This window comes from Rhea americana, unplaced genomic scaffold (genome assembly GCF_003343005.1).
Source record: "Rhea americana isolate MKP2758 unplaced genomic scaffold, rheAme1 scaffold_27, whole genome shotgun sequence".
Taxonomy (NCBI): Eukaryota; Metazoa; Chordata; class Aves; order Rheiformes; family Rheidae; genus Rhea; species Rhea americana.
In genome coordinates this window covers 920,698-946,064 of record NW_028186390.1, presented here as the reverse complement: position 1 = coordinate 946,064, position 25,367 = coordinate 920,698, and the positions used below count along the sequence as shown (strand labels likewise).

General features: G+C 41.6%; 1 protein-coding gene across 7 annotated transcripts in view; it reads right to left on the bottom strand.

Annotated features, from left to right (window-relative positions):
* The window catches only part of DAB1 (DAB adaptor protein 1), a 162,954-nt gene extending 138,107 nt beyond the window's left edge, over window positions 1–24,847 (bottom strand). For 4 of the 7 annotated variants that reach the window (XM_085307978.1, XM_085307979.1, XM_085307975.1 and 1 more), the window contains exon 1: window positions 4,695–4,722. Coding sequence is in view for 1 of the 7 variants with exons in the window: in XM_085307980.1 (XP_085164106.1) it covers window positions 4,695–4,713 (19 nt within the window). In the remaining 6 variants the exon portion in view is untranslated. Of the gene's footprint in view, window positions 1–4,046; window positions 4,068–4,694; window positions 4,808–24,602 lie in introns of those variants that run through there. The other 3 variants (XM_085307980.1, XM_085307976.1, XM_085307977.1) reach the window with 3 other exon arrangements.
* Between the last annotated feature and the right edge of the window lie 520 nt (window positions 24,848–25,367).

The window sequence follows — 25,367 nt, the reverse complement described above, 5'->3', positions numbered from 1 at the left end:
GTTTAAGCAGGTGCTCTACCTACTCTAAGTTCTTGGCATTATTGAGGTGTRTTATACTGAGAAAAGTAAATTGCTACACACAGTCTCTCATTTCAGTTCTGTATTCTATTTTGTGAATACTTTTAGATTTTATGTGCAACTACAGACAATGCATATTCTTCAGAAAGATATAAAATCTTTACAAGCTTTACATCCTTAAATATAATTCAACCCTCTACATATGGGATGTTTCCTTCTGTGATAAGTATAAATCCAATGCTTTCAGAATTAACTTCCAAAACTTGTAAGGCTTTATCAGCTCAGATGTTAAATAAACACAGGTTAATTGATTTGACTAGACTTGTCAGACACTGCAAAACAAGATACAATTCAGACTGCAATTCAAAGTAATGAATATATTTTTCTGGTCATTTCATGTCAAGTGCTAACAGACATTAGAATCACTAAATACACATTCACATGAGCCATCCTATGTATGTGAACATTTATGCTTAAGAAACTTTGAATTCTATCCAAATGTAAATTCTACATTAGAACTCAGCCTGGATCATGAAAGTCTACCGGAGTACTCTCATTTCCAAAATGAGCTAAGACTGTGAGAAGCGCAAGTTTTGATGGCAGCGAACGGTCAATGGATTACAGAGCTACTCACCGGCAGGCTACCAGTCCCGCTCCCCAAGTCAGCGGTGACTGAAGCCTGTTCCCAGCCAACAGCTGCACCGCACACGGAACGGCGCTGCTGATTTCACTTGCATTCCAACGTACCGGTGCCCCCTCACAAAGCTAATGCTATAACTGGCAATTCCAGATGAGGGACAAAGCAGCTTTCTACGGGCACAGAAAACAGCCCAGGCACAAGCAAACCTACGCAGGATCACCGCATAACATTYTGCGAACATTAACCGCTACAACACATAGCCCACCCCAGGTATTCAGTGATGTACAGCACAATCTGAAGCACGTTTTGGATTGTAGGATTCTGACATTCAGAGCAGAACAGATAGAAGTATGGGTACATTTCTCATGGTCATCTAAAAAAAATATCATCTAGTGTATTTTAATTCTTGAAAATCCATACATATTTAAATTTTGAGAAATTAATATTGATCTCTATTGAACACAAAATTATCTATACAATGACAAAGATATTCCCCCTAAAATAGTCATTCTGTCTGAAAAGCGATATACATTCTAGACAGGCRCAACACACAGGCATTCCCCTTTTTATCATTATTGATAAAACACCCAGTTTCAAGCATCTTTAAAAGAACCGTTTGAGGAGGTTTTATGGTGGGTCCCCCCTTCTCCCCTCAGACACTGGCATTAGTGGGAAGCAGCAGCATGTAGTTCCAGCATTAGGTTGTTGGTGATGCTATTCCCAMTGGATAAAAATCACTTCTGATATTAGAAGCAAAGGACCAAGGCATCTTTTTCACATTTGAAAGTTATTATGAAGCACACACACACACACACAAAAACCCACAGCACACTACATATGCATATACATATTTTTTCCCTGTCATCTGTTGATTATATTCAGTTCTGTCCCTCTACCTCCCCATTTTATATTGKGATTCTTAAGATCTTCAGATGATCYCTRTTTTTTGTTTTGTATGTGCACAGTATGRTAGGGACATCATTTATGACATGTATTGCTCATGAGAAACTGTAATATACACAAACTAGTCTGCATCCAGATCTACCAGAAGGGAGCTTCAGACAGTAATGCCAGTTCAGAAKTATTTCTGACCACAATGGCTTCTAGAATTTTTCTAGAACTCTACCAATTAGCAACTGAACTTAAATTATACCCTGTAGACAAAAATCTGCCCTGAATTACACAACTACTGTCCCAAGGGTACCAAAGAAAAGGGCCKCCAACCGTGTCCTTCAACAGAGAAGGGGAAGCATTGCTGAAGATGAGGCAGTTAAGAAAAGTGAAGCTGTTGCACATCTGATTCTCTCAAARCATCCAAAAACCTGCTGGCAGATAGAAAAGCCTTCCACCATTTACCGGGTGAGGAAGCTCCTCTGTCCAGCACTCCCAGGGCTTAGAGTTTCTCTTGCAAACAACCCCAGCTCTCCTGCAGACAAACTGTTGGGGCTTCCCACATAAATTTACACCAACGTATAACATTCCCATTTAAAAGTCTGTAGTGCTACTGATAACCCCCAAATTTCCTGTTTTCAAAAATACATTTTAGCAATTTTTGTAAAACTTCAGTATGACTTCCGAATTTACGTTTTTCCTACTGAACTCCTCTTCTGAAGTGGTGCAGCTCATATCCTTTCCAAAGCATGTTTTCCCCGATGTCCATCTCAAAAACTCACCTCTGCTCTCACTAAGACAAAGTTAGCTCTCTGTCCAAACTCACTATAAAAGCTCACTCCTTTCTCACACTTTAGCCACAATACATCTTATTTCCTCTGTAACATTCTCCTTCAAATAGTTTCCCATATCTTTTAACCGAAATCTCAAGCGACAAACGAGAGTCCTGGTAGGCTGCAGAGTTAGGCATGGGTAGGAGAAGACGGTGTAACACTTCCCCCTTCGAGAGCAACAAGCCCTTAGATCAGCTGAGCAACCTGCGAAATCCATGGCCTGCCTTTTTAGAAGATACCCGATATACAAAAACATTGAGCATATTCAGGTCCCAGTATGTGAAACGCTGACAGCTTCATTTTATTAGATGCATGGATATCTATCTCAGCGCCTCATTTTACAACACACAKCAGAAGCATTACCCATTCTGTTCAAATACACGTATATACAGGCACATGCTCACAGATTTGACTAAAAAGGCTAACTGGCATGAGCAAAAATTGCATCGGCTTTCATAGCGCTGCAGTGCCTTGAAGTAAAGGAGATATAAAGCAAATTGCTAGGGAGTGTCACTGTTTTACCGCTTGGGATTTGGCAGAAATTCATACCACAAGATAGACATCAGATACCAGAGAGGCCTTAGAGGGAATGGGAGGCAAGCTAAGAATATGCTCTGGTAAGCACCCRAATTATGTCATTGCTTCAATATATTCTTTTATATATTGACTATATGGGCTACATCTATACAAATATAAAGAAATGCATTTTCTTCCATTAAAAATAAATATATCTACTTAAGATGGCCATTAACTGGCAATTTATAACTCAAAAAAGCAAGTACTGTTTAAACCTAAATGCTACCAAACAGTTAACACAAACGGTCACTCAGCTTACTGTAGTTTCTTACCTGTAACAGCATGGAACAAACAACTTTAGCACAGCTACGTTGGGGCAAGATCTCCAGCTGGCATACATGAAGCTATGCCAGCTTACACTGGATCCAGGATCTACCTCTGTACGCAATTCCTTCATTCACTACATTAAATCATGTTTGCCAGCAACTACATTGTWCTAATGGGTGCATAAAGCTATTCAGCACCTGTCGATTGCCGAGGCATCTGCGTGAGCACAATGAAACGGGAAGAAGTGAAGCAAGGAACTCTAGCGTTAAAAATAAATCTAAATCAATACAAATAGAAGTTAAGCACTTGGCATGTACGGCTGACTTCCTGCTAAATATAAACGGTATCAAAGCATGTTTTTAGCCCACCACTACCTAACGATGTTTAAATAAATCTGGTTATATATTACCAAGCAACATTCTTTACATTTCACTGTTCTAATGCAAAGCAAAGTCAATCCTCAAGTGCAAAACGCTCAAGATAAATGAGCACGTCAAGTTTCAGAAAAGTTTGATTTTCTTTCTAGCACTGCTTCTGTTTTCTTCCTAAGCTCAGTGCTACTTTATTTTGATGATTCTGCGAGAATCACCAGTCCTGGGAGGAAATCTTTAACTCTGTTTCGTGTTACTCCTAACAGTGCTCAGGCAGAGCATTACCATTTCTGAGACATCCAGCAAAAACAACTATACAAATCCAAGAAGAGAAACTTCTAGCAGATGTTACACTTGCTGCAGCYGGCAGTAACAGCTACTCAAGCAACAGGAATACCTGTTTAGATTTCAGAAAGCACAGTACAGAGGGGAAGGCAGCCTAATCATTACCTGTTTGTTTTCAGTTTCAGAAGTTGCTTCCCCTTGCCTTCTGCAAGTATCTACTGAAACATTTTTTTTCTTACTGCACTTCATCCTGAAAATTAATCATCATAAATTCAAAAAACATTTTCTTGCAGATCTGTCAGGTTTGTAGTGCTATTTCATTTATTACAAGACCACATGATGCATCAGAGCTCTGTATTTGAGCATGACATATTTTCACTTTGTTTTGATACCACATTTGGAAATTGCTCCTATCAATCTTCCACTAGAACCAAAACTTAACTCTTTGGTTCACTGAAACATTAAATGCCAAGTCACACAGATGAATAAAAGCTTTTGCAAGTTAACGTCTGGAGTTTCTTTTTAAATGGGTCTGTGGAAGACAACCCACAAAAGTGATGTGAATCCACAGTCAATATCAAAACCAATTATTCCTAATAATTTTGGTCATCACACTGAAAGTTAGTAGACTTCATAAACAGGTTGATACTTAAGTAAAAAAACTGAAATGTTTATTGTTCAGATTTCCAAGTATTACAACTTCAGTGCATTTGCTTATGGATGTTTCAGATCAATGGTGATTTTCTGCATCATCTGCTAGTTGGGGGTGGGGGGGAGAGAAACACGAACAAACGAGAACCGGCATATACTTACCTTCCCCATAATGCATCATTTTCTCTCTAAACAGTGGCAGCAAACAGGCACATCCAATACTGTGTTACTTTCTTCTCTCATTCATGACGATGTCACGCACAGGTTCTTTGATTCTGAAAAAGAAGCATTTCCCAGGTTCTGAGGCAGAGGTACCCCAACCAATCCATCATGCTTTGTGYGCTAATGATAGACTCATGCATAAGAGGCACCGCAAGCACTGAAAGGCAGCGGGCATGAAAAGGAGTGAATCAACTGTCAAGGGTTGTGATCTGAAGGACTGCAAGGCTGTGATTAGAATTTTCAATCAGGACTTCCACAATTCATCAYGCTACAAGGGAAGGAGGGGGACGCAGCTCTTCACCAGGCCTTTCTGCTATTGGCATAGCAAGTTTCAGAGTAAAACAACGAAATCTTAATGCCTGGCGCTTATAAACAGGTATGGTTGAATCTTCAGGGAGAGGAGTGTGGGTAAGAGGTTTTCTGGAACTGCCTGTGACTTTTTGTTTTCATATCCAAAACTAAGACAAGATTCCCTATTCACAGTACAGCTTCTCAGCTGACAAAAAAAGAAAAAATGTACATCTTCCGCTCTCCTCTGTTGTAGGGAGGTACACTTTCAGACAACTGAGAGAGAAGTAGCTGTGGAAACTCTTTGCTCTTTTTCATTTTCCTAAAGACAAGAGTCAAATCCAGTAGAAGTCTTTAATCACAATTTGTTAACGTTCTCAGCGAAACTTCATAAAATAAAAAGGTAGAACTCTTCACAAGAAAAATATTCCCAGAGCCTGTATGAAATCACCTGCAACACTTGGCATGTAGCACACAGCCATCTTCTCAACCTGTAAAAAGGACTGACATATTGACTGAGTGTGTAAGTTCAAAGCAATCAAACACATGGTCTAGCCTGGTTTTCCTTATGCTACCTGCTGGTGTTGGATTGCCACTTTCTCCAGCACGTCAGTAGACGTAGTACCTACAACGCAATACCCTCAAACAAGGCTCAGAGCTAAGCTGATTTTTCTAGCTCTGCCACAGCATCCACGAGGAAGTCGCATAGAGCTCTTGACGTGCTTTACTGCTTCCTTCCCACCTACGAAACATAACGATTCTGTTCAGCTGGACACAAGTTTGGCCAGAACTCCTTCCYGGAGAGGAGGAGAAGGAAAGGAGGTGGCTGCCTCAGCAAGACAGCCTCTGCCCGTGAGAGCTCTCCAGAAACGCGATACAGGGTACAGGTGACCGGAGCGAAGCGCCACGTATCAATGGCGTTGCTGAATCTTCGTCTCAGAGTTTACATCCAAGCGACAGCCGAGGGAGATTAGACGTTTATTGAAATATCCGAATGAAGCATTATTTTAAAAGGCCACTTTCATTTTAAACAATGAATAAAGGCCAGTAAAGACAGTTATTTGYATAAGTAATATGTTTCAGTTACTGAAATTCCTTCAGAGGGTCACTAGCCTTTTTCCTCTGAGTTAGTCAGTTAATAAAGCAACTCTTTACATATGGATCTATAATCACTTTAATACTCAAAGGAACATGAAATACCTGTGGGGTTTTTTTTTGTTTTGAAAACTCTTCAGCTGTAGCCACACAACAACCATTTGCATAAAATGCAAACACTAGAAGGGTCCATTCAACTCATGACTGGAAAGAAATCCTTCRAAACTAACAGAAAGAAATACATAAATTAGGAGTAAGACCACCTGCTGACCCTATACCACAACAATCACGTTTTCCATGACACAAATTTCAGCTTCAAGACATAAAATACACTTGACATTTAGCTGAAGACTGCTCTAAAGAGATAAAATATTTAGGAAAGCATAGCTTTTTATGTGAATACAAATCAAAATATTAGCAAACAAATTTTTAAATACCCCAGCTTTCTAACCACCTTACAGACAAGATAGAACTTTTTTGTTTTTCATTAAGAAATGCACAAACAGATTTTACCAACACGAGACTGACCCTACAGTAACCTGTTACAGGAAGACTGTGCCTATCACTGAGGTCAGGTGTGCTGGTTACACTGCTCTRCAGCCAGAGCTTATCTGCAGCTGCAGTGGAGCAGGCATCACACAAAATGCCATCTGGAAAGGTCCACTGAGCTCACCGCCTGAAGAGGCGAGGAAAGCTAAGAGGTTATAGCAGTTATGAAAACTTTCAATTTCTTCATTRAACACAGTCCTGAGTGGCCAGGTTCAGTATAATATTACTAACATCCCGATCCGCAAGTTAGTTTCAAAGCTCTACCGACCGYCTGTGAACTGCGGTCTCGCAATTCAATTACCGCGTTTTCTTTTCCTCTAAGTTTCAATCGTGCTGCATTCCTAATCCATCCACAACACTACTGCAGAAACCATTTCAGAGGTCTCTCATCATGTCACTCCCTGACCTATAGGCAAATGAGCATTGAGATTACCATCACTGTCACAAAAAAATATTCTTAAACCACTAATGATTTGTGCTCATCCCATTTTTGACTCACGCTATCTACAGCAATGCGCTTTCCTGTCAAGCAAGCATCTTTGCTAGGGGAGTTTCCAGGCTGYCTACATAAAGTAGTGCCACATACAGTTCTACAAAGCCAATTCCTTGTTGTTAAAATTTTGCCTCAAATACATCTTTTTGGTGAAAAGTAATGGAAGAGGAAGAAACCAATGGAAGACATCCACATCCAAGTACTGACACCACTGACAAGATGATTATCAGTGTCCACTGATGTCGGTATTTCCCTATCAGGATACAGCTGTCTCCTCTTCCCAAAGGGAGAAGAGGGAAGGAGGGTCCTGATCCATGTGTACACTTCTGGGAAACAAGATGGTAATATAAATAATAAATGACATTGTTTCATCTGCTGCTGAGACTCTGCAAACATTCCTGATACTGTTAAGAATCRTTTCAAATCGTTTTCACACTATAATATAATCTCAAATCTCATCTCCATCTCAGATGTTATGACAAAATGTGAAATAGCCTAAGAAAACCAAATGTCACTTCACAGCAAACAGAAATAGACACTGTAGAAAAAGACACTTTCCAGACTTGTAAATCCTCTCTTTTATGTAATCCTTAGGCATAATCTTCCAGGGGACCATTCTGATCTCTCTCTTGGCACGCACATTTCAGTATTTTTCACTGCTGCAGACCTTCACAGCCAGCGGTTGGCTGCATATTCAGCTGGTCACTCTAGAAAACAACATCCAAAACACGCAAGAGTAAGGAACAGAGTAAGCTACAAGTAAAGCGCCTAGAGACTCTTTTCTGTATTTCTCTAATTACTCGCAGCCAGGGAGTGTAACAGAGATCTGCTTCCTCAGTGTCTCAACCTCTGCAAGATCGATGCAGTGCAAACACAGCCGCTGCAGCACTTTACAGCAAGTTAACTGCTTCTTACAGGACTCCCCTAGAAGCACAGCTTTTTCCGAGGCATCAAATGGCTGGCTAAGTAGTTGCTATTAATGTATATTTGTGTCTTTTTGCCAAAATCATTCCTAATGCRTACAAAGAACCTAMAATGGACTGATCCAAGAGAAGATAYAAATGAAACTCCAGATTAAAAAGCTCAGTTAAATCAAGTTAGCAATTTTATCTCCATGGATAACAATTTGGCCTGCAGTGGTGAGCTAAGTAATACAGTTCAACACATTAAAAATAGATCTGTATTCAGGGTGAATGGACTGCTAGCACAGAAAAAAAAAAAGGCAGGAGACAAAAGAAATGCTGAAGAAGCTCTGCTTCCTGCCCAGAGCACTTTCTCTCTTCCTTGATTTTCCAGAACTATCATGATTGCACATCCATCACCATTCTCTTGCRTACACTTCCTGAGAAAGAAACAAAATAGGTCTCAAAATCTGTCAGAATGGATGTCATCAAAATAAGCAGAAATTCTTCTGGGTGCRGCACATTTTACATGCATAAAACAGCTACAGAAATCGGTGTCACAAAGAAGGGGGCTCCTTCGTTGCTAGCTGGTCACTGCAACGGTAACAGCCGTCTTCATCATTTCCTACCGCTGACCTCTTCGCTTCCCCAGAGCGCATTTAGCATCGAGTCTGGACACTTCTCCTCTGACCAACAGAAAAGTCACTTTTTCTATCCCCTACAGCGGCAGCTTCAGCCGAGCAGTTTTTCATGAGACAGTGAAAAGTTCTTTAAGTGAAGCTGTCAGAGCTCACAGCAAAGAACTTTTTTTGTAAGAAGCTGCATTTTCATTGATTTTTAGTGCATGTATTTATGAAACTGTTTGAAAACCTCAGAATTTAGGTTAGAGTAAGAGCATAATATGTAGGCTAGGCTATTGTGGGCTTTCTAGGGAATACCCCACTAAAGCAATTTCTTGATAGGCAAGGCAACTTTCTTCCCTAAAGGTAACGATTGTGAACACAGATTTTTAGTGGTCTCTGGAGGTTGGGGGGAGGTGGAAGAGGGTTAGGGAGTCACAGAAGGACCTAATTTCATTCAAAACTACCTGCTTGCTTCCTCTGAATTTTATATCACTATCAGTTCAGATGGACAGATGGAACAAAGAATTGGGCAAAAAAAAAAAATGATACTACCATTAGTGAAAAGCTTTAGTTAATTCTGTATGTCTTACAAACATCATTTAACACTGTTGGGTTTGCTACACAGTATTTATTATTTTGAGAGTGCAAAAGTGAGGGTGCTTTTTTTTTTCAGATTAAAAATACTATTTCAAATTAAAAAAAAAAAGTGTTACTAAAGGGACAAACCCTAAGAGAACAAAGGGGGGGGGGGTGAGAAACAAAATATTATCATTTCTATCMCCTCCAAGTTGGCAGTCAAAATTCCACTGTATCTTACCTATCTCAGGCATGCACAGGAATAGTTCTCAAGTGGTGTCATAACATTCTGCCTACGTTTTTGCTCCTACTTGTGCTCCAGTCAAATTACAATTCGCACTCCCAAATGAATTCAGCTCCATCAACATGTGTACCTCCTGCCCCTCTCCAAGAGGAAGGATTTATTTGTTAGCCAAGCAACACGCCAGCTCAAACATGCTGCAATATCAACACTAACTAGATAGTCAAAAAGAATTTCCGAAATCCTTCATTCCAATTCTTTATATAACTTCTTTTGCAATGAAAGCCCCGCAAACAAAAGGGCTCCAAGTTCATCCTTGCGYTGCTTCAGAGGACACGCTGCCCATCACACGTTTCAGAAACGCTACTCGCAGCGCGGGTGATGAGACCCTCTCCAGTGCCTTATCTTTCTCAAGAACTACTTCAATTCATACGTGTGACCTCCAGTTTAACTGATRACTATTCAGTGAATCAGTTACAAGAAAACAGCCCGTCTCATTTCCTTTATATTCCTCCTCAAAGAAATAAATCAGTATCTCGACCGATTGAAATACTTAACTGCCAGTCATTTTGCTTCGTCCCTTCACTCCCTCACACCAGCCTGCASAAACCCAGAGACGCTGAGCTGTGATTAAACTGTTACATGTAGCACCAACAGCCATAACAGAGTAGTTTTGAACAAATAACACTGTTCTTCATAATTCAGTAAAATACATTATTTTATTTTGTGCATATTTCTGAAAGCCAGTCAAAGTAACAGTGCTTCTCTTTACTAATGCAATAACATTAGTGCTTAATGGTGGAAAGCACAAGAGAGCAATATATGGTCTACAAATAAGAGTAAAATGTGCATTCTTAATAACATGAGTTTATCTTTCTTATGAATTACCTAGGCAGTGCTTTTATTATACAAGATCCATTGTTTCCCCATCAGCAAATTACTTCCTGAATCTATTAAATAGAATGGGAGAAATGTATTTTTCAGTTTTACTCCCTGGGGGAAAAAAAACGACAAAAAACATAGAATAAATCAGTCTAAGCGGGTGAGTCTCAATTGGCAACAAGACCAAGRTATTTCAGGTATGCAGTTACTGGCTCCCTAAGTAACTAAAGGATTTTTGGGGGTAGGGGCACAGAGATGAAAGGATTTAAGTGTAAATTATACAATGATAGTACAATTCTAGAGTATTACCATGCATACAAGGGATTATTAAAGATCAGGTAGGATTTTTCTAGCCTGACTTCAGACATCTCCAGAGAAACATATTCTGCAGTTCTCTGCAGGAGATAAAGAACAACCTAAGTATATTAAAAGGCTCATAGATATAATTTCACAAGCTACAAGCTTTCTTTGCTACTCAAGATACCTCAAAGTGCACAACACTTCTATCATAGTCCCTGCATGTCATCCTTCAAAAAATAAAAAATTTCCACTCATCTACCTTGGTATTTGCATGTCCTGAATTCTCTAGTGGGACCAAAGAACAGCAATATTACTTTTCTTTTCCCTAACCTCCACCACCGTCTCCCAATCTCATTTTCCTGAGCAAAATATTTCATACTTGTATAGCTTTTGAAAAAAATTGCACACAGTTTCCCTGAACATAGGGGTGGAAGTACTTTAATGCATTATTCACTCCTGAAAATTGAAAACAGTCAATACTGGCATTACGTGGCAAAAGATAAACTTATCACCTTCCTATTAAAGGCACATCAATGCTTTAAAAACTGAGTCACATTTCAACCAGCACAGGCTAGTTAGCTAGCATTAACACTGCAAAATGAACACAAAAAGCAAAGCAGCTGAATCTGCCCAAGCGCAGGTTGGCTCGTACTGTATTCCCTCTTTCTCAGAGCCTCTCAAGTCACTTGCGAACTGTAAGAGTTCCCCTATCAAGCTGGCTTAATTTTTAAGGTTCCTCACGTTTGAAATCCTTTCCTCATCACAGGCCGAAAGACTAGTGTGGCTTCAGTTCTGCTTTCCCCCCAGGCTGGCACCGAATCCTGTATGCTCATGTTCTGTTCCAAACCTCTGAAAAGCCAGCGAGACTCTCGGCATCAGCGGCCCCTGTGTTCTCCCTCACCRAACTCATCAGTTGAGGTGCAGCTCTCAAAATCATCAATCTGCCACTCGTGCTGCCAGAGGAAGGCCGGTTTTCCTTCACTTCTCCAACTAAAACCATCAGGCATAGCATACATTAATGAGTGCCCAATCTGGATCTCTACATAAAATAATGCYCTTTTCCAATTACCTCTTAAATCTTTGATCTCAAGGTCAGACCTTCCACTGAAAAGTTTCAGAGCAATTTATTTATGATGCTGCTATGAAGTAACATTACTAAATAATTCACATTAAATAAGTCACATATTTAAATTATCTCTGATCAAAAGCTGAGGCAGGAAGCACTACCTATTATTAAGGTTGCCTGACAATTCCCACTTTGAGTCAATTGCTTGCAACTTTGCCAAAACTTAAATGTTCAGGCTACAATTTCACATGTCAACTGTCTCTGCTTCATGGTGATTTTCAGGGGACAAGGGAAGGGGAATGAGTTGAATCACTGCCAAGATTAAAACACCATATTTTCCTATAGTTTAATCATGTTAAMTAATCCCTATGAACTTGTATCTGAAAAGGCTTTCTACATTTTTAAATGGGGAGTAAGATTTTGTCTTTATGAGTTTGTTTTTCCTGGTAAACAAAAAACACCCCCAAAAAAGAAAAGAAAAACACAGCCCCAAAAAAACCCCAAAACACCTACTCAAGTAATTACTACAGACTTTACACTTGTCCAGTGACTCCTTTTTACTACAATTTTTCTACACTCTCAGTACTGTCAGTTTCCATGGCCTTCAGAAGGAACTAAGCTGTACATGTATGTTCCTATAAACCTTGTACCAGAAATGGACTATTCTTGTAATTACTGCTCCAAACTGAAACGACACAGAACATGGAATTAACAGTGGGAAATCTGTCTTTCCTCTGGGCTGCTAACCCGAGAGGCTGCTTAATCTGAACGCAGAAGGTACAAGAACAGACTGGAGAAGAGTGGAATAGACTTTGACCTAAACTCTTACATCACACCAAGTGGAAGAGAGGAATCTGACTACTATTTAGTAGTCTGGGAAGCCACTGGCAGAAATGGCTTTGGTGAGGGCAAGGATTAGAGCGGATGAAGACAGTTATGTAGATGAGAAGTGCTAAATCCAGAGAAGGAGCCAGCAGGAAAGGAGACTTACTCATATTAGTCAGGAAGCCAAGATTAAGAACAAGCATCTCTTGTCTCTATTTAGAGGACAGCAGTAAGTTGCTCTCTCAGCTACTTGATTTAATAGAGCAGCATAAGTCTGTCTAGAGGAAGGACAAAAATAACCCCATCCCGACAACGAATCATGCGGATTTCAACGTAACGTGACTTGATGTTACAACTCCTGTTTCGCTCTGGGGAGGAAGGGTATGTCTTTTACTGTGTTAAAAGAAAGATCCCACTACCATCACTGCTGTATCCTTTACTGAATGTTGTAAGTAGAATCATTTCAAAGACTCTTTGATTAGACAAATTTTCCAAGAATGCAGAAGTTATGGCATATGATAACATTTTAACTTCCCTTCACTGTAACCTATTTAACTAGCTTTATACATTATCAGTTTAAGCACTATTGCTAATACGTAACATTTAAGCTCTGTCACAGGAAAAAAAAAAAACAAACATCTAATTAGAAGCCTATGATGGCCATTTTGGAAAACAGAATTAGATCTCCCCTCTCCATCCAAACACACAAGCCATCGAAGTTGCAAGCAAATACAGAGCTCATAGACCTACAGGCTTCTCTGCAGAGAAAGAATTTAAGAAAATACTAAATCCACAGTGTACAGAATTCATTTATAGTATTGTTTTAAAAAACAATCTTTGAGAGGTGAGATGCAGTAGAGGAGGAAAAATTTGTTTTCTGAGTGCCAAAACTCAAGGCTTTYAGTGTGGTATATTGTTATGAAACCATAAAATATAACTTATATATAACAGTAGGAATCTCTGATGAGATCTAATTAAAATCTTCATAAAGCTTTACCAAAAGTAAATAAATTACACACACACAAGCACAGAAACCAAAAAGAAGAAGAAAAACCTTGATTCATTCAGGCAAAGCAGTTGCACACCACAGTCCGTTTCCTACATTAGCAAACACTGAGCTCCTCTGTGCCTACTTCAGTGCTCCACAGGTAATCCAGACCTTCTCTCTGCTCTATCTCACCCTTCAGACCACTTTCAAACTCCTCACATGGTTGTTTATACCTTATTTGCTTCCCAGAAGTAGTTGCCGTAACTCCTCTAGCTCAGAGCACCTTTCAGAGCATTACAAACCTGCTAAACTGCAGAGCTGTGATTAAGAAGTTTGCCTCCCACATTACTACAACTGAGAAGCATCAAGAATCATTACCAGTTATTCTCACTAAAGCATTACATTAGCTCTTATTTATTTACAGGAAATTATTTAAAAAGCACTTCCTGAATTGGTATTAGTCCAGGTTGCCAGCATCCTAGTCTCCCATGTCTACTTTTCAAGCTTTTATTAAAACAATAAAGAAAATATGCAACAGATGAATTTCCTTATGAAAATTCATTCATTATTTGCATCATCCTTGAAAGTTGTTCTCCTATAAGTCATTTGTTCTCAACACATGAATAACAGCAGAGAAAAACACATCGCTCTCTGTATTCCTCTGGAACCTATAAAGCTCATCTTCCGATAAAAGCCACTATTTTAATAGAGCCCTGTCATCACCAGGCACTGGAAGTGTTCCTTCAGACATCACCCCTCACACTTTTAGAGGAGACGGGCCAGATTTTCTCCACTTTTTACACTTTGCCACTTTATAAGCTACAATACTTCTGAACACACAATTCGTTCCACTTAGCCATATATTCTAATTTACCCAGTGTGGTCTATCTTCTTAAAGCAACTGTGGGAATAATCAGGACTCCAATAAAGACTTAAGATACAGCCTTAAGATAGCGAGCCCATGTATTCATCTTGCTACCAGTTGCAGGGAGACTAAAACCGTTAAAGATGACGTCTAACAGAAATACTTTAGCCTGTTTCATGACCAAACACTCTATCATAAACTTCTCTAACACTARATTTCACATTAAATGGGTGCTGGAAAGTTCACACTAAACAGCTATTACAAACTACTTCTTGTAAATTATACCATAGATTGAAATTGCTCCTTTGCCCTAATAGCTGGGCACCTCCTGTCTGAAAGGGAAAAGAAACCTTAGAGGTGCCTTTTTTTTTTTTTGGGGGGGGGGGGAGATATTTTTCAAAATTCCTTGAATATGAGGATTCAAAGACAACAGTAACCCTCCTCAGATCTTCTGAATGTTCTTCACAGGAAACATACATACCATATATATACCCACCAGCGCAATTCCTGCTGGTTTATTGATGCCCATTTCTTGTAACTCATCAAATCCTAGTCTTGCAAAGCTGTGAAGCCAGTCTCTCTCATGACAATACCTGCTCACATTCTCAAATGAAATGCATTCTCTATCATTCAATATAATAGTACTTTTCTAGAAAGCAYTACAACACTGCCAGAGGTAATATAGCATAGCCCACCAAAAACAAACAAAAAATTACCTGAGGTAGTCCACTACAGACATCAAAATTATCGTATTTGTTCTACTCACTGTCTACATGCAAGTTGTATWTTTACTTCTAGACAAAAAGAAGAAAATCAACATTATATTCATCACAACAACCTTTTCTTCTTGCATTACTGCATCTACCTAACAAATGACTGCCTAAGAAATGACTGTATCTGTCTGCTTCCCCTCTCTGCCAAAAAGCCCTATCTAAAAAAAAAAAAAAGATTAATAGAATCAGCCTCCCAGAATGCTTATGGACCATTTCCAATCCCTTCTTTGAACCAAAGATGATCTCAGCATAAAAGAACAGCAGCAGCCCTCTACACATCCTTAAGCAGTAATTCAAAGTTTGATACACAGGATCCACTCTCCTCGATCTGTGCTCTCTGGAAAAAGCAAGCAGACTAGAACTTAGACATCTAGCTAAAGCTAATGAACTAGGCTTCTCCTACCATCCATGGGGAACGACAGAACCATCCCAGAGAGGGTCCTCTCTATTCACCTTATACAAGAGCCCAACTGCACAAGTTACTTAAGAACAAAACGCAAAACGGAATGAAACCGCAKGCAAAAAGGACATCTACATACAAGTTGTTTGCTGGATGAACAGTTCTGCCACAGAAAAAAGAGCTGCACAAAGAGCACTCCTTTATGAAAAGTCACTTGCTATTCTCTTTTAACCCAAAAACTAGGACTGCCAAAGTCTCAGGAACCATTTTACAGCTGTGGCAAAGTTATTTTTCTAGTGTTTTACAGCATAAAGAGGATTTCATGTCCTTTCCAAGATCATCMTGTGCTAAAATCCAGAAACTGAAGCCTGACCCTGTGGGATTCACTCAATAACAATTCTCGCTTTTCTCTGAGGATCTGTATGCACTGAAATCAATTAGCATTTGCTACAAATGTAACATAGCAACAGTGGACAAGCCCCCATTTGATGCAAATCACTGCAGTTCTTCCGATTTAGAAGAACTTTACCAAATTTCATCAACTATAACTCTCACACAGTGCTTTTGAATAGCTCTCTACCACTAGGGAGGTAAGATCGTAAGATCCGAGTGCCAGGAACAGTAAGTGGTCAATTCAATTYGTTATCCTTTTTAGGACTATTCACTATTTTACTTCTCTTGTTTTCAGAAGGAAGAAAAATGGGTCTGAATATATGAAAACTGTCACCCAGGAACAGTGGGTGGAAAGCTGTCCTGCAGCCATAATCTTTGAGATTTGATTACTTCAGCAGCAACAAAAACCCACTCATAAAATAATCTTTAAGTTCCCCAACATTTTTTATTGTTTTTAAACTTGTGCAAACAGATAGCATGCTGTGTGAAGCAGCACTTCCTGTTGATTTGTTTTGTATTAATTATAGCATAATTAAAAAGGGGAGTCTTTATTCCAGTCACCTACCAAGTATTTCAATACAATAAACAGCAGACTTAACATCTCTGAAAGCCACTGCCAGTGTCATTCTAGAACACTGACCACGTTTCACCATGGATACACAGTTAGGGAGGAAAATCCTATTGTTACGATCAAAGAGGAAAGGAAAAAAAAAAACAAACATACACACAACTTGCACTGGGAAGACCCATGCTTTTAGTGGTGTAGATGCTACAGTTAGGACAAACACCTACCAGGTCATCTGATCTTGGCATCAGAAGATTTAAGTTTGCGAATATACTTCAGAGCTTGAAGAAAACTGGTATAAAAGGCAGYAGTGAAGCAAATAGCTTAAACAGCATTTTATTACATAAAGGAATGGGAAAATTGAAATATTAATAAAGTATTTGCTGTATTGACTGCTGATGAACTAAATAGCAGTACTATTTCATGAACATCAGTTGGACTGCATTAAAGTTTAAAACTTTTTTTTCTCCTCCCATAATTACCTTTATGCTTGGCTTAATCATGCAGCTCAATTGGAAATTCCAGCTCCRAATCCTGTATCGTAGCAATGCCCTGAAGCACGAGCTATCAGCACACCAGCAGCYCATCACAGTTAACTTCAAGAGCTAACAAAAATCAAGGAAGCAAAGTCTCCCACATCACCATAGCCACAAAGCAAAATACACTACAACAAAAATTACTTGATTAGTAAAGGTTATACAAGAAAGTCAAAAAAAAAAAAAGAGATAAAACTGAAATTCTTAACTTCATATCCATCATTCTAAACGCAGAGCCAGTTTCCTTTCTTCCTGTCAATAATGCCAGATTACTATGAGAATTAAAGGAAAGGTATAAACTCCACAAGAGGAGACTTCAAGTGACCTACGATATGTTATCCTGGCAAAAAGCACATGTCAACTGAACTGTTACGGCCTGGTTCCAGGCAGAGACCGACAGATCACGGAAATGCTGTCAAATTACTAACACACTGTCTGCTTCTGCCCGAGCACCGAATCCTGCCACGTTGCATCTCTTCATTCTGCCTTCATCTCAGGAACTACTTGAGGCACCTGAATAATCCCACTTAAGTCTCAGCTCTCAGTTTAAATCAAAGTGTTCTATTTCCTTGCTGCTTTCACACAGTTTATTATGGATTGCATCTCAGGTAACCACAAACAGATACTCTTTTGTACAGTGCACAGAGACCATCACATTTTTCTTCTCAGTCACTACAAGTACTGAAAAAATACTTATAATTCTGCAGGTTGAAAAAAGTCCAATATGATTCCTRCCACTCTTTAACTGACTGATCTTTCAATAGGTTTGAAGGTATTTATGTAAAGAAAAGTAAGAAGTGTTTATTATACCAGTTGAATTCCCGTAATTCAAATTCTTCCTTCATTTACAAATGGGTGCATTTAAAATCTCCGCATCTGCAAATTCTAAATGTGAAACTACAAGTTTCAATAATCTCATTTATACATTTCAATTCATTGACAATAATAATTTTCAGTAGGTGCAATTAAAGCAATAGTTTGTTCAGCAAGCTACTTTAAGTTGAAAGTTGACTGGCTAGTGTGCAACATACAGTAGTTGATCTTAGAGTAGATATGCTTACTAGATAGAATTAAAGAAATTAATAAACCATTCAAAGATTTGAGTGCAACACTGCAGAACCCACTGTCACTTGGAAACATATTGTGCTTATTGGAAGCTGCCAGTTTTATGTAATTCAGTACTGTTTAAAAGTTACAACAGCATGCATTATTATTATTATTACACTTTGTAACCAATTATCTTCAGACTTCAGATTTTCYTCCTAGCTCTGAGTATGCTGCAAATCTTACAGACAGCCAGGAAAGAAAATTCCTACAGYGTCACATTGCTACAGTTTATTAGAACATCAGTTGAACAGCTTCTTTTGGTTTCAACTATCATTTACAAAAGGTAAGCCCTTCTTAGGGGCTAAGAACACAATCTGGTTCATTATTCTATTCGGTGTCCTATGTTAACCACACATGGTCCACTGAAAGCATAACCTGATACAATTTGTTCCACAGCTGGAAAAGTAGTAAGGCCCCTCTTATTTTACACAGACCTGAAACAGGAGGAGTCACCCAGTGACYGTCAAAACTATTAACTTGCTAATCACTCACCATTCTAAAGGAGCACTTACACTCAGCTGTTCTGAAATGGAAGTGAAGGGGGAAACCTCTAACTGGAAAGACAGTTTTTTAACATTGCATTTAAGAAGAGAGACACTTTTAGCAGAAAAGCAACTCTTGTCAAAAGAGATTTAGGCAAAACCTCCCTGAATGACACTGAATAAACCTCTGAGCCACTGCAGCTGTGATACCTAYTCACTCTAAAAGCAAAGACCTGTTTTCAGCTAACCGTTGCTATGATCTTTTTCTGCAGATCCTCAACTTTCCTAAGCTTTCTGAGAATAAAACTGCACGTTTAAAAAGTTTTTTTCCAAAGTGTGAACATACCTAGACAGACTGATAAGCTTCAGAGCCTGTCTTGGGACCTAACACAGATAGACCGATGGGTCCTATTATCTAGAGAATAAAGCCAAAAAAGGGATTTGCACACCAGGACTTGCTGTAACAGGCCAGAACTACAGTGCCTGGATACTAATCAGCTCCCAATTAACGTCAAAGCATGCTGGCCCCAAGAATAGATCCAGTACCACTTGTCAGTAGCAAAACTGCAAAGAAGAATTGTAATAATCACCCAAAGCAAAGCTCACCACAGCGTCCCCACCATGGTAACGGCAAGGATAAACACACTTTTTGCTACAAAAAGCATTTTGGGGAGCTTCCATCTCCACCTTTAATAATAACAGGTGGACTTGTATTTGAGGACTCTCGATTAGCCTCAGTACTAAACAATGATATACTCGCATTCAGGTGTGAATAATTCCGGCAGCCTTAGTATTAGGTCTCAATTGCCTGTTTTTTCACAAATGTCCCCTAAATGTAATTTTCCAGTAACTACTCACTGAGGAAAAGCRGACCCTAAAACCGCAGGGACATTTGCCAGCAACGTCTATATCTGAAGTTTTCGCAAGACAGCAATATGCTTGCTAAAAGAAAATAAAATGGCAAGCACACATGCATGATAGGATTATTTGATTCAATACAATACAAATTAGGTCAGACTCCTCTTTGGAGAATTCCATGTCAAGAACTAGGTGGTCCACTAAATTTCTATTCATTTGCCTTTGGGCTTGGGGAATTGCAAAGACTCTCAAGAAACTATGTTCCTCTACCCACAAGAGTAATCACTATTTGCTGGAAAAAAAAATCTCTCAGTGCAGCTGCTTGACAATATCTGGAGACCAGAGAAATCTTTATACAATGAAAAGCACAGATAATAAATCTCTGTGTATATACAAAAATACATAAAATTCAGTACAGAACAAATCTGTAACAGTGCTTTTGTATACCTCAGTATCACACTGCCCTATTTTTTACCTTAGACATTGCTTGAGGGAAAGCAACCGGATCCTCATTAAATGAGCAGTAACAGAATGATAGAAAAAGCACTATYCACAGAGAGGGCAAATGATTAGAGGCTGAAAACTTCACCCTGCATCTGCTCCATGACACCCGTGTTTAGAAACACTATACAGGTAAAAACTGGTCCACAGYGTTACCATCATTTCTGATTTTGTAAGCCACGTACCCACATCCACATGCCTCCAAGAGCCACGAGACCAGACCAGCTACAAACAGTCAAAGAGGACTATTTTGCAGCAAGACATAACAAGCAGCCTCTCAGAGGTCCTCTTGCTCCACTGTGGATGTATTTGGTTAGGACACGCAGCTGGGTCTGAAGAGCTAGGTCCCTCATAAATGTTTCCCTGAAGCTGGCAACACAAAAACCTACAACCTCTGCACCTGCACAACTGCCATCCCAGGGCCTGAGCTTCACTCAAGCTCCTCAAAAAGCCACATAGGGAGTGAGCGATAAAAGCTGACAGGTCTCTCTCCAWTCTGGTTCTTCGAAACAGCACGTTTTGAAACAGACCCACCACTGGAAACACTTTGCATAGACTTCACTGTACCCAGCACAGCTCACGCCAGCAGATTCTAATAGAGGACTTACATGTGACAACCACTGCAAATAAAAAGACACTAAAGAGTTTTCATGGTAACTGTTTTTACCCAAGATCTTGGAGTGTTTTTGATTAAACAATTAAGTCCTCTTTCCAAACAGAAGAACGAAGTTTTCATGTTGCAAAGTTAAAACATATGAACTCTGCTTATCTCTCGTAACATTTGAAAATATGTTTGATGGCTGTACAGGATTACATACACAGATGATACTGCACATGGTAACGTGGCAGCTTTTTTCTAACTCATAATATCGGGTTTACTTACTTTAAGATATGACAACTCTGCCGCTTTTAAGTAGAAATGGAAAATTGATTTATGGATGAAATTCTTAAACCAGGGCCATGAAATGTAATTTTACTGCAGCTAAACTGGGCAAAATCCAGTGTTATGGGCAAAGTACGGAGTTAAAGGTTCTCCATGCATCAACTTGAAGTATGAAATTGAAAATTTTTAAACTAATTACTCAGTTTAGAATATATGCACTTCATTCTACTCTACCAAAATAGTCATAATAAAACATTGCTACTGATGATATCAAGTACCCCCTTACAAAGGCCAGCAAACTTGCAGAACAGCACTTGAGRTTTAGATGTATAAATCCTAACAAGTATCTACTCCAATAGCCATGTAATTGCATGGAATATATTTATACGTTACTACTTGARAATGTATCTACATGCACACCCATCACAATGAAAATTCAGACAGATTTTTATGTCAGCTGAAGAGACTTAAGTGACAACCTGGAAGAACCAAGATCTGTGTTCAACCTCAAGAAATGAATAATTACAGCAAGGACTTCAAACTCTTCCTCACGTTACAATACGCTTCAATCTTGCACTGAAAATACATCAATATACTGAATTCCATCATTTTGGTCCCAAACACCAAAATTTTTTAATCCAATGATTGTTTTATTGGAAGTGCCCACCTGTCCCTGTGCGCTATGCAAGCGCCTGCAGGTGCCCAACACAAAGTTCACAAGTGCTGTCCTGGAACTAAACAGGTAGAAGTTGCTGCTGCTACATAAAGCATTTTAAAAATTTATATTCCCTTTTGGGAACTGTCTCCTGCCTCTTTGTGCCTCATTTCCCTATCTTGCTTTTGTCTCACATATCTGATGTGCATACAAACACCTTAAAGATAGAAAGGTAACTAGTACCATAGAAATGGAGCCATGAAAGCACTGATGTCAAGCACTGCTGAGTAATACCAACTAGTACAGGACATATATGAGATGAAATAACAACATATTGCTATTCCTAAATAATTGGCTGATCAAAAGTACTGTGATCCAGCAACTCTGATTAACTTTGCTTGAGTACTGCTTGTAAAAATGAAGTTGCTATCTTGACCAAACATTGACTTAGACAGTTAGTTTTAATCATTAAGAACTTGACTAAGTTGACTTGGAAAGTTAATTTGAACAATAATGTTTAGAAAGCCTTGGTCATCTTTACCAGTATTTGTGATCACTTTAAAATGTGAATACAGTTGTGAAAACTGAGGTTCCCCCTCTGTTAATATTGAGGACTAATATTTAAATAGGTAGATTAGCTGTTGCTAAATTCCATACAAACACCTTGCAAAATTTCAAATCCAAAATATTTTAAAGAAAAAAAAGACTTGTTAAAACTAAAGGATGAAAGGGAAAGGTCAAACCTTTCTGTATTTTGCTCAAGTAAGAACTTCAGGAATAGGTCTCAAGAGCATTAAAAGAGAATTACAAGATTCATGGCTTAACAATTCTTGTGATACACATATGCAGAAGTCTCTCAACGTATGGCTGTGAAGTGTGGCTTGCCCACAGAACTACCTCTGGACAACACRTTCATTCTGATACCACTACTTCTGAAGCCCTAGTAGCAGCTGCTTCAAGCCAACATGCTCCACTACTGGTGTCACATCATCATGTGGGCCCATAGGTCAAAGGACATACACAGGGTCTCTCACTACGCTGAGCTAAAAAATGAAAAGCAAAAAAAAGGAGGGGGGAAGAGGGGAGAGAAAGAGAGAGAGAAGAAAATCAATTTCAATCCTCCTAAGATGAAACCACTGATGTGTGCATTCACTGAGGTCCCAAAGGTAATCCTACAAGAAAACATGATGGGTGTCCTCCATCACGGTGCTAAGATATTTTAAAGTGCAACAAAACCAGCTATGAGGTGGAGTCCTAGATCAGCATCTATATAAAAGTACTCCAAACAATAAATGTGAACTTCTAGATCAGCATAAACAGTGTATTTTAAATTCATAATGACACAAAGCGGTAATGACAAAGAAGCAGGAAATCCCATGTTTCAGGGAGATACATGTGACTAAAGAAATTAACCATGATTGCAGCACTAATTCCACCTACAGTTTGATTTCAACAGTCTAGAAGTGCACTTTTTAGCTTAGCACCGAAATTCCCTTTTTCACAGATCAACTGCATTTAGTGCAAGAGCAAACATAAAACATACAAATCTCAGATATGAATGGAAACATCCAACTGGTGATAACTTCCCTCTTCCACTAGTTTTGAACATTGGAGCAAAGCACAGATTGATACTGGCCTTGTTTGGGGGGGGGAGAACAATAAACAATACAACCTTCAGTAGTTAACACAGCGCTGTGTCTTGCAACGGAAACATACTGTGAAACAGCTTGCGAGATAAGCTTCATCAACGATAAGTAATTTTTATTCCGTCTGAGTGGCTGAAAACAATAAACGTGATTAAGTGTTTAGGACRTGCCTTCAGAATTCAGACAAACGGCAAAGCGTTGCAAAGGCGGAGCTCCCAAAACTACTTTGGGGGAAAGACCCCAAAACCCGCTAAAGGCGCGACAGAGCTGAAGCTCACRGCGCAAGCGGGGCCTCCCCGTCCACCCGCGAGCTCCAGAGGCGCTCGGCCCCGCGGAGGCCTGGCGGCCGCCGCTCCCCACCACTCGACGCTGCCACGTGCGCCGAGCGCGGCGGCGAGGCAGGAAGGCGGCTCGCGCTCCCGGGGAGGCTGGGGCCTCGCACCGCGTTCGCCGAGCGGTTTCCATCGCCGATGGTTTCCGTTCGCCGAGCAGGCCGCGGCTCGGAGGTGTTTTGAATTTCTAGCTCATCCAACAGCACGTGTGAGGACGCGGCTGCCAACTCGGTGGCCGTGCCCACGCAGAAAAGGACGGAAAAAAAAAAAAAAAAAGACACTCTTAAGGAGGTGCTAGCCTCAAAGGAATAACGGGAGAGCCCTCGCTCCGCCACCGCCGCCGCTTCCCTCACCCGCCTCTTCGGCGGCGGGCGGGCAGCGGCCCCGAGCCGCGGGACCCCCACCAACCCCGGGCGCCATTTCGCGCCGCTCCGCGGCGCTCCCGCGCGGCGCCCCCACGCAGCCGGGGTGGGAGCGGCACTTCCAGCTGCGAGGCGAGGGGGGGAACAGCAGCGGCTCCGGCGAGTCGCAGCGGAACTAAGAGGCTGCAGAGCGAGCCGGGAGCTGCCCCCCACCCCGGCAGAGCGCTGCCCTCCCGCCCCGTGCCGGCGCGGCTCCCGCCGGACGGGGAAGGCGGCCGGCAGCGGCCGTTGGGGCGACTCGGCGGGAGGCGGCGGCGGGTCGCGGCGCGCTCCCCTCCGCTCTCGGCCCTTTCTGAGTCCTGGCGGGGGAAGAGAACAGTCGCTTTTGCGCCTTCCCGCCCCGGCCGCGAGTGGGAGAGCAGCACGCCCCACTCAGCAAGCGGCAAGTTGCCGCGACTTGCGAGACGTTTCGCCGCCACCGCCGGGTGCAGGGAAGGCGGCAGCGGGGAGGCATGAGAGCACGGAAAGAAGAAGGAAAAAAAATAAAGAGGAAAAAAAAACTTGCGCGGGGAGCAGCTGCCCTCGCCCGGGCGGCGGCGGCCCCGGCCCCGGCGCGCACCCACCGCCGCCCGCCGCGGGTTGCGCGGAGCCGGCGCCCTCACCTGCCGCCCAGCGAGCCCTCTCCGCCTGGCGTTCCTCTGCTCCCCATCGTGGGCGCAGCAGCTGCTGTTATTCCTTAGGATACACATGGCTCGTCCATGCTGGGAGAGTCGCCTTCCCGCGCCGCCTGCCCTCTCCGGCCCCGCCAGCGCGGCGCTGAGGCCAGGGGGAGGCGTGCGGCGGAGGGAAGGTGCTGATGAGGGCTCGGTCTCCTCCTCCTCTCCGCGGGCTGGAGGGGGGGGGCGGCGAGGCGGCTGCAGCTCTCCGCGGCCGCGGGCGGGAGGGCGGCGCGTCCGCTCGCCCCGCCGAGGAGGAGGAGGAGGAGGGGAGGGGGGTAGGAAGAGGTCCGGGGGCGGCAAACCCGCCGCCTCAGCGCCGCCGCGCAGCGCTTCGCCCCCGCGGCTCCTCCCGCGCCGCGCTGCGGCCGCGTCCCGGGCTGCGGCGAGGCAGCGGGGGCTGGGGGAGCCGCGGGGGGCCCCGCCGTCACGCTGCCGCGCTAACGCGGTGCTTTTCTCATGGCTCCTCTCAGTCACCCGTGAAAATTTAATGAGGCGTCCGGGGCCGTTACCTTCGGAGCGGCCGGGGGACGCGCGCCCAGGCCGGGGCGCCTGCGGCCCGCGCAGCGGCTCCGCCGGCGGGTCGCAGGTCCCCGAGGGCCTCTCCCTTCGGCACTGCATTCACCAGCCGTTAAACTCGCTCGGCGATAGACAGCTTCTTTACAGACGGAGACCCGCAGAAAACAGAAGCTGTCGTGCACTTCCCGACGG